At 44.3% G+C, this 8,396-nt stretch overlaps 1 protein-coding gene across 4 annotated transcripts in view; it reads left to right on the top strand.

The window, feature by feature from the left end:
* The first annotated feature begins 1,313 nt into the window (after positions 1–1,313).
* pitrm1 (pitrilysin metallopeptidase 1) overlaps positions 1,314–8,396 on the top strand; it is a 41,994-nt gene continuing 34,911 nt past the window's right edge. For 2 of the 4 annotated variants that reach the window (XM_056293560.1, XM_056293559.1), the window contains exons 1-6: positions 1,314–1,617; positions 4,056–4,194; positions 4,590–4,696; positions 5,024–5,175; positions 6,657–6,771; positions 7,977–8,073. In XM_056293560.1, coding sequence (XP_056149535.1) covers positions 1,571–1,617; positions 4,056–4,194; positions 4,590–4,696; positions 5,024–5,175; positions 6,657–6,771; positions 7,977–8,073 — 657 coding nt within the window. In that variant the 5' untranslated portion in view covers positions 1,314–1,570. Of the gene's footprint in view, positions 1,618–4,055; positions 4,195–4,589; positions 4,697–5,023; positions 5,176–6,656; positions 6,772–7,940; positions 8,074–8,396 lie in introns of those variants that run through there. The other 2 variants (XM_056293562.1, XM_056293561.1) reach the window with 2 other exon arrangements.

Here is an 8,396-nt window from a genome sequence, read left to right as displayed (position 1 = left end):
TGAAGGTGCAGTTGGGGTGTTGGAGGACGCTTCTGCTCCCGCCTCCTCGCCAAGGCCTTTCCTTTTGTGCTCATAAAATCTCTCTCACATGCAGACGAGGAGAGCACAAAGAAATGACCATGACTGCCTCAAAAGGTTTTCCTGATCAAAAAAAAAAAAAAAAAGAAGAAGAAGAAGAAGAAGAAAGAAAGAAAACAGGAATTGGTGTCAGTACAGGAGAATGATGCAGCTCCACAAAAGCAGCTTTACAGGGACAGCAACTAGTGTATACGTTGATATATTTCATAAAGGTCTAAATGCTAATGCACTCCAATATGGATAAAATAAGACGTCTTGTAATAAACCGTTCGATTGCTAAGACCATAAAACAAAGTCTATTAAACACAACATGATACAACCGAATTCAGCCAACAGAGTATTGCAGTCAGTATTAGCATGTTGTGATGTTGACGTTTAAAGCCCTCAAAACATTGTGTGAGGAGGGAACCTCAGGGTTACAACCTTGTTTCCACCAGTAAAACACACTATAAGCTCATTAAAGGTGATGTTATGTCGACATCTAGTGGTTAAAAGTATACATCACATTTCAAATAAATTGTTAATATGGTGAAATCTATCTATCTATCTATCTATCTATCTATCTATCTATCTATCTATCTATCTATCTATCTATCTATCTATATAATGGAATAACTTCGTTCTCCATTCAAGGGGACTTCATAGTTTGAAGCACAAACAAATTATAAATAATATCATACCGATAAACTGCACTTATTGATTATAATTATTATACATGAACAAAAAAATTATGCTAATAATTATACTCATGTAAGATAAATTCATATGGACGACTTATACTAACATAAGATATATTACTTGCCCCAACTGACCACTATCCTAAAGTAGTAGTAGTAGATTACATATATATTCTATACCACTAATACAGTAATACTAATGTAGACATACTATGCTAATATAGCTTGCTAGAGTGAATACACTATAGTTAAGCTCTTAAATTATGCTGATTTATATCTATCAAGTACCCATATATGTATATACATACATTTATAAATAAAACGTTTATTATTGTGTGCGTGCGTGTGCGTGTGTGTGTGCGTGTGGCGTCCTTCGTCTCTGCTGTGTCACGATTTGGTAACGTTTTTTTACGGTCAGCCAATCAGATCTGCGTATCTTCCGCCGCTTGACCAATCCCCGGCAAGAAGGTTGGACGGTGTTGTTTCGCTCGCGGGCGCTGAGATTTGCCCATGCGCCGTGGCAGCAGTAGATCTGTAAGGTATGCGCCACACGCTTCCCCTAGGCACCACACGCGGCGATCCGCCGGCTGCGTAGTTGTGACGTCGTCTTTTTTGGTGTTCGCCGTCGGGCCCAACGTGTGACAGAGTGAACCGAGAGTCGCCCGGCGTGAGGGGGGTCCGTCATTTAGGATGCCGAAGGCTGGACGTGTGGCGCGTTATTCTCCGTAATGTTGCTGTTTCAGTGACGTTAACGTGTATTTGAATACTACAACAATAACGGTCGTGTCTGGCTAACGTAACGTCAGCCACGCACAATGTTTCGGCGGACGAAGACGGCGTTCCAGAAACTTCGACGTCTCAGGTGAGTCGGTACGGTGAAGCTGCCAGCCACCGCGACGCTGAAGCGACCCGGGACTCGAGTCGACTCTTGCGTCACTGTCGCCTTGCCGCACACCGCGGCCAACGTCGGCGCCCCCCCCCCCCCCACCCGAGTGTACAGCGGGTTGTGACAGGGATGTCTGGCAGAATATATATATATATATATATATATATATATATACATATATATATATGCTAACTAGAAGAAGCCCGCTACAATGTAGCGGTTTGGTTCTCCACCCGTCTAAATCTCCCTCCTCTTCATTCTGCCAGCTAACCGCCTCCCCCTGCCCCTAACCCCCCCCCCACTCCAACTGCCTCCCCCCCCCAAATGCTCAGAATCATCTGAAATGCCGAGAAAAGTGGTTTTTAGCCATTTTTAGAAAATGCATATTTTGCATAGTTATGCATAATTATTATAATTATTTTAATGTTCTGCTATTTTTCTGGTCCTCTCTGGAACAATACCTACCACCTCCAAAAAAAACATTTGAGGATCATAAGTGCATTTTTGCAAAAATGCATTTATTTTGCATAATGCCAAAATATTTCTAAGTCCCAGAAAATCTACTCATATATTTTCGGAATGTGTGTGTGTGTTACGTTAGGGTAGATAGCGGGACCGAAAACTAAAGCTCCTCTGCTGATGAGAGAGCTGTTAAAACTTGTATTTTGTGTAGCCTGCTGACCTGTGTTGTGGCCCTGGCTTGGGTTCTGTGTATTGATGTATACAGTGGCTTGCAAAAGTATTCATACCCCTTGACCTTTTCCACATTTTGTCACGTTTCGACCACAAACATAAATATATTTTATTGGAATTTTATGTGAAAGACCAACACAAAGTGGCACACAATTGTGAAGTACAAAGAAAATTATACATGATTTTACATTTTTTTTACAAATAAAAAATTGAAAAGTGCGGTGTGCAGAAGTATTCAGCCCCCCTGAGTCAACACTTTGTGGAACCGCCTTTTGCTGCAATTACAGCTGCAAGTCTTTTGGGCTATGTCTCTACCAGCTTTGCACATCTAGAGACTGAAATTTTTGCCCATTCTTCTTTGCAAAACAGCTCAAGCTCAGTCAGATTAGATGGAGAGCGTTTGTGAACGGCAGTTTTCAGATCTTGCCACAGATTCTCAATTGGATTTGGGTCTGGACTTTGACTGGGCCATTCTAACACATGAATATGTTGTGTTTTAAACCAGTCCATTGTAGCCCTGGCTTTATGTTTAGGGTCATTGTCCTGCTGGAAGGTGAACCTCCGCCCCAGTCTCCAGTCTTTTGCAGACTCCAACAGGTTTTCTTCCAAGATTGCCCTGTATTTGGCTCCATCCATCTTCCCATCAACTCTGACCATCTTCCCTGTCCCTGCTGAAGAGAAGCACCCCCAGAGCATGATGCTGCCACCACCATGTTTGACAGTGGGGATGGTGGTGTGTTCAGAGTGATGTGCAGTGTTAGTTTTCTACCACACATAGCGTTTTGCATTTAGGCCAAAAAGTTCAATTTTGGTCTCATCTGACCAGAGCACCTTCTTCCACATGTTTGCTGTGTCCCCCACATGGCTTCTGGCAAACGGCAAACGGGACTTCTTATGGTTTTCTTTTAACAATGGCTTTCTTCTTGCCACTCTTCCATAAAGGCCAGATTTGTGCAGTGCACGACCAATAGTTGTCCTGTGGACAGATTCCCCCACCCGAGCTGTGGATCTCTGCAGTTCATCCAGAGTCACCATGGGCCTCTTGGCTGCATCTCCTTGTTCGGCCTGTAAGTTTAGGTGGACGGCCGTGTCTTGGTAGGTTTGCAGTTGTGCCATACTCTTTCCATTTCCGGATGATGGATTGAACAGTGCTCCGTGAGATGTTCAAAGCTTGGGAAATCTTTTTATAGCCTAACCCCGCTTTAAACTTCTCCACAACTTTATCCCCTGACCTGTCTGGTGTGTTCCTTGGACTTCATGATGCTGTTTGCTCCCCAATATTCTCTTAACAAACCTCTGAGGCCGTCACAGAACAGCTGTATTTGTACCGAGATTAGATTACACACAGGTTGTCTCTATTTAGTCATTAGGTCAACATTCGATCATTCAGCAATCATCAGGCAACTTCTGGAGGCAATTGGTTGCACTCAGAGAAAAGGGGCAGAATACTTTTGCACACCGCACTTTTCAGTTTTTTATTTGGAAAAACAATTTAAAATCATGTATAATTTTCTTTGTACTTCACAATTGTGTGTGCCACTTTGTGTTGGTCTTTCACATAAAATTCCAATAAAATATATTTATGTTTGTGGTCGTAACGTGACAAAATGTTGAAAAGTTCAAGGGTTATGAATACTTTTGCAAGCCGCTGTACGTCGCGTAGCTGTAATTGAATCTGTATCTCAATAATACTCACCTTAACCTGATCTCCACCCACCCAGTTCAAATGGACACCAGCATACGTGGAGGCCCAGAAGCATTTCGGCAAAGGAGAGGGCTCCTCAGTACCATGCCTCAGCAAGGGAGAGGGCTCTTCAGTACCAACCTGGGCAGAAGATCCACGGTTTCACTGTCAAAGAGGTAAATGTGATCTGTCATTCCTAAAACCACATTTCTCTCAGCCTTTAGTACAAGTGTCAATAACTACAGACATTTGAGCGTTGTGTGTTCACATAAACGTATGTCAAGCAGCGATGTTGATAGTACAGCGCCCTCTTATATCAGGTGTTTTGAAACATGAGGCTTATTCTCTCCCGCTGTCCTGCTGTTCCACACTGTCAGATATCTAATAAAATCTGAACAGAGAAATGCATTAGACACTGATGTGCTCAGTAGCGTTTAAAGTTTGTCGCTGTAATTTGACAGCGCAGCAGCCTACCATCTGACAAGGCTCGTGCCTCATACTGTATGTGAATTACAAGAGCAAATTAGTTAATGTGTGTGTGTGTGTGTATATAATTTATTCTTTCATATAGGTTGTCCCAGTCCCTGACCTGTTCCTCACTGCAGTCAGGCTGACTCATGATAAAACAGGAGCTCAGTACCTGCATGCCGCGAGGGATGACTCCAACAATCTCTTCAGGTTGGTGGAAATATATTTTTTTATGTGCAATATTAATTTACCTTATCATATTTAGTCCCTAGGTAGACTATTCTATCCAAAGTGTCTCGCTGATCTGCATTTGAAGCTTTGGTCATTCCAGTGTGAATGGATGCTCCAAACCTGGCTTTGTCAGCAAGACAAAGGAGTGATACAAGAACAATTATTATTATTATTATTATTATTATCTTCCGCCATGTAACTAGTTTGCTAATGTCAGTATTACCGATTCTTAACCCGTGAATCGGGGAGAAAGCATGACATATTTCAAAGCACACATATTTCTTGTAATTGTCTTCACCATCACAGTGTTCAGTTCAGGACCACCCCCATGGACAGTACCGGGGTCCCACACATCTTAGAGCACACGGTGCTGTGTGGCTCTGAGAGGTACCCCTGCCGAGACCCCTTCTTTAAGATGCTCAACAGGTCTCTGTCCACCTTCATGAACGCCTTCACAGGTACGGACCCAACCTTTGGGAGCTTTTAGTTTGTTGAACAGTTTTTAAGTCACTTGCCTAGAATTAGTTTGTTAAGGATGATAATATAAACAAAGAAAGTTAAATTATATTCTCACGAGTATTAGCTCTGCCACTCGCATCCTTCGTCTTAAAAGCATGACCTTGGTCAAACAGCATTTAATTTGGTGTAAGCTACTCGGACGACAGGACGGATGGGTGTTGTCACATAGGATTATACACGGTGGGTATCAGAAAGCCCTAGGAACATATTTGAAGGTCATTTTAGTGTATTTTCTGTAATTGGCAGCTCACAAGACAAAATCTGAAGTGTGCTGATGCAGTCAAGTGCACCCATCTGGTGCACAAAGAGGGATAAAACCAACATTAAGATTGACTTACAGATGCTGGGCGAGCCCGGCTTTGCATAGTGTTACACTCGGTGTGGATTTAATAAGTATGTTCAGCGTGTGTGTGTGTGTTTGAGCACTACTATTTACTGAACATCAGGATCACTGGAATAATTTTGGACATCTACATATAATAGATATTTACCTACCAAAGTGGTGTCCATTTTTACTCAGTGGTCTAATCTGTTGCCACGTTCATTTTGAGGATCTGACTAAGTGACCGGGACGGCACGGTGGCGCAGTGGTTAGCACTGTCGCCTCACAGCAAGAAGGTCCTGGGTTCGAGCCCCGGGGTAGTTCAACCTTGGGGGTCGTCCCGGGTCGTCCTCTGTGGGGAGTTTGCATGTTCTCCCCCTGTCTGCGTGGGTTTCCTCCGGATGCTCCGGTTCCGTCCAAAGACATGTAGGTCCGGTGAATCGGCCGTACTAAATTGTCCCTAGGTGTGAATGTGTGTGTGTGTGTGTGTGTGTGTGTGTGTGTGTGTGTGTGTGTGTGTGTGTGTGTGTGTGTGTGTGTGTGTGTGTGTGGGCCCTGTGATGGCCTGGCGGCCTGTCCAGGGTGTCTCCCCGCCTGCCGCTCAAAGACTGCTGGGATAGGCTCCAGCATCCCAGAGACCCTGAGAGCAGGATAAGCGGTTTGGATAATGGATGGATGGAAAGTGGTGCTTTTCAAGGTTCCCAATATCCTGGTAAACCTGGAAAAGGCTGGCAATTTGGAGCTTGTGTTTTTCCAGGTTGTAAGACAGAACACAAAATATTATATTTAAAAGAGTTTTGGGAAAGCCATGGGATTTTTTTTTCCCTACATGACTTTTGGTTCAGCCAAAAGTTTAGTGTTCCAGTTGTGTGCTCAAGGTTTTCCTTAATGGATAGATATTGACAAAATTGTGCATTTCCTGGAAAGAATATGTCCCAGGTGTTGGGGTGAGTAGTCAGATTGGACATTGAAAGGGCTTAAAATCTTTAAACAATGATGTGTCAATCTGAAAGACAGCAACACAAATTGGAAAAAGTCAGTAAGTGTGACTGGAAAAAACGTGTGACAAACGTGTTTGCTGTAATTGTGTATTCATAGCCAGTGACTACACGATGTATCCCTTCTCAACCCAAAACGGGAAGGACTTCCAGAATCTTCTCTCCGTCTACCTGGACGCTGTATTCTTCCCTTGTCTGAGAGAGCAAGATTTCTGGTGAGCAGCATATTTGCCTGGCAGCATCCCCCCCCCCCAAACTATATATAAGCTATGACTTTGCAAATTAATGCATTCGTTGACTTTCATGGGACACAAGATGGGTGGAGTGAGTTCAGGACATCAGGACAGGTTGGCTAGATTCAGTTAAAGCTACAATCCTCAATTATTATTTTTTTAAACTTACTGACACTGGTTTGTGATAATTGCCTTGGTGTTAAATTGCAGTGCGGTTATGCCGGCTCCATCCCCACTGCCAAACAAATAAAACATGGTGAAGCTTGTATTGTGGCTGTTGGTATTTTAGTGTTTGTTGGTGAAGGTTTTCTGTGAACTTGGTCCTCCATATCTGCTTTTTACCAACAACAGCTTCTCGTCTTCAAACTCAGCACTTACCAGCCTCATCCTCTTAAATTTGGCTGCTATGATGAAGATGTAAAACCCAATGGGCCAAATCATTTTTTCCTACTAAGTCCTACTTGATACACCAGCAATGGAAAGTGTCAAAAAAGACATTTGTTGGGCGTCCGGGTGGCATGGTGGTGTATTCTGTTGTCTACCAACATGGGGATCCCGGTTCAAATCCCCGTGTTACCTTCGGCTTGGTCGGGCGTCCCTACAGACACAATTGGCCGTGTCTGCGGGTGGGAAGCCGGATGTGGGTATGTGTCCTGGTCGCTGCACTAGCGCCTCCTCTGGTCGGTCGGGGCGCCTGTTCAGAGGGGAGGGCGAACTGGGGGGAATAGCGTGATCCTCCCACGTGCTACGTCCCCTGGTGAAACTCCTCACTGTCAGGTGAAAAGAAGCAGCTGGCGACTCCACATGTATGGGAGGAGGCGTGTGGTCGTCTGCAGCCCTCCCTGGATCGGCAGAGGGGGTGGAGCAGCGACTGGGACGGCCTGGAAGAGTGGGGTAGTTGGCCAAGTACAATTGGGGAGGAAAAAAGCGTTTGTTTACATGTACATTTTGGGATTGTAGCTTTAAGTTGTCAGTTATGGAAAATATGTGAGTTTGAAATACTTTGAGCAGTTTTCTAAGCTCTTTGGTTCTGTGTCGGCTTTGGGGCGACTCAGCCCAGACAACATCTGTATGGCTAAAATAAAATCACAAATAATATTTTGAAATTCCACCTTACAGACTCAGTAATGTCCTGATTTAACGGGTGGTAGACGACTGGTGGTGTTGTGTCTGTTTGAATATCCCAGGCAGGAGGGCTGGAGGCTGGAGAATGAAATCCCAACTGATCCCACCTCGCCGCTGGTGTTTAAAGGAGTGGTGTTCAACGAAATGAAGGGGGCATTTGTAAGTCAGTTTGTTCAGGAGTTACTGTAATCAAGCCTATATATGCATTTCTTGTTGATTTACAACCGTTTTTGGCAGATCATAACCACACTGACAAATACGCTAGCTAGCAGCACGGTGGCGCAGTGGTTAGCACTGTCACCTCACAGCAAGAAGGTCCTGGGTTCGAACCCTGGGGTCATCCCAGGTCATCCTGTGTGTGGAATTTGCATGTTCTCCCCACGTCTGCGGTGGGTTTTCTCCGGGTGCTCCGCTTTCCCCCACCATCAGGAAGACATGCATGTTAGGGTCAATACTCCTGTCTGTGCCCCTGACCGAGGCAT

This window comes from Lampris incognitus, chromosome 14 (assembly GCF_029633865.1).
Source record: "Lampris incognitus isolate fLamInc1 chromosome 14, fLamInc1.hap2, whole genome shotgun sequence".
Taxonomy (NCBI): Eukaryota; Metazoa; Chordata; class Actinopteri; order Lampriformes; family Lampridae; genus Lampris; species Lampris incognitus.
Note: the sequence above shows the minus strand (reverse complement) of the source record. Positions and strands in the feature narration are given on the sequence as shown.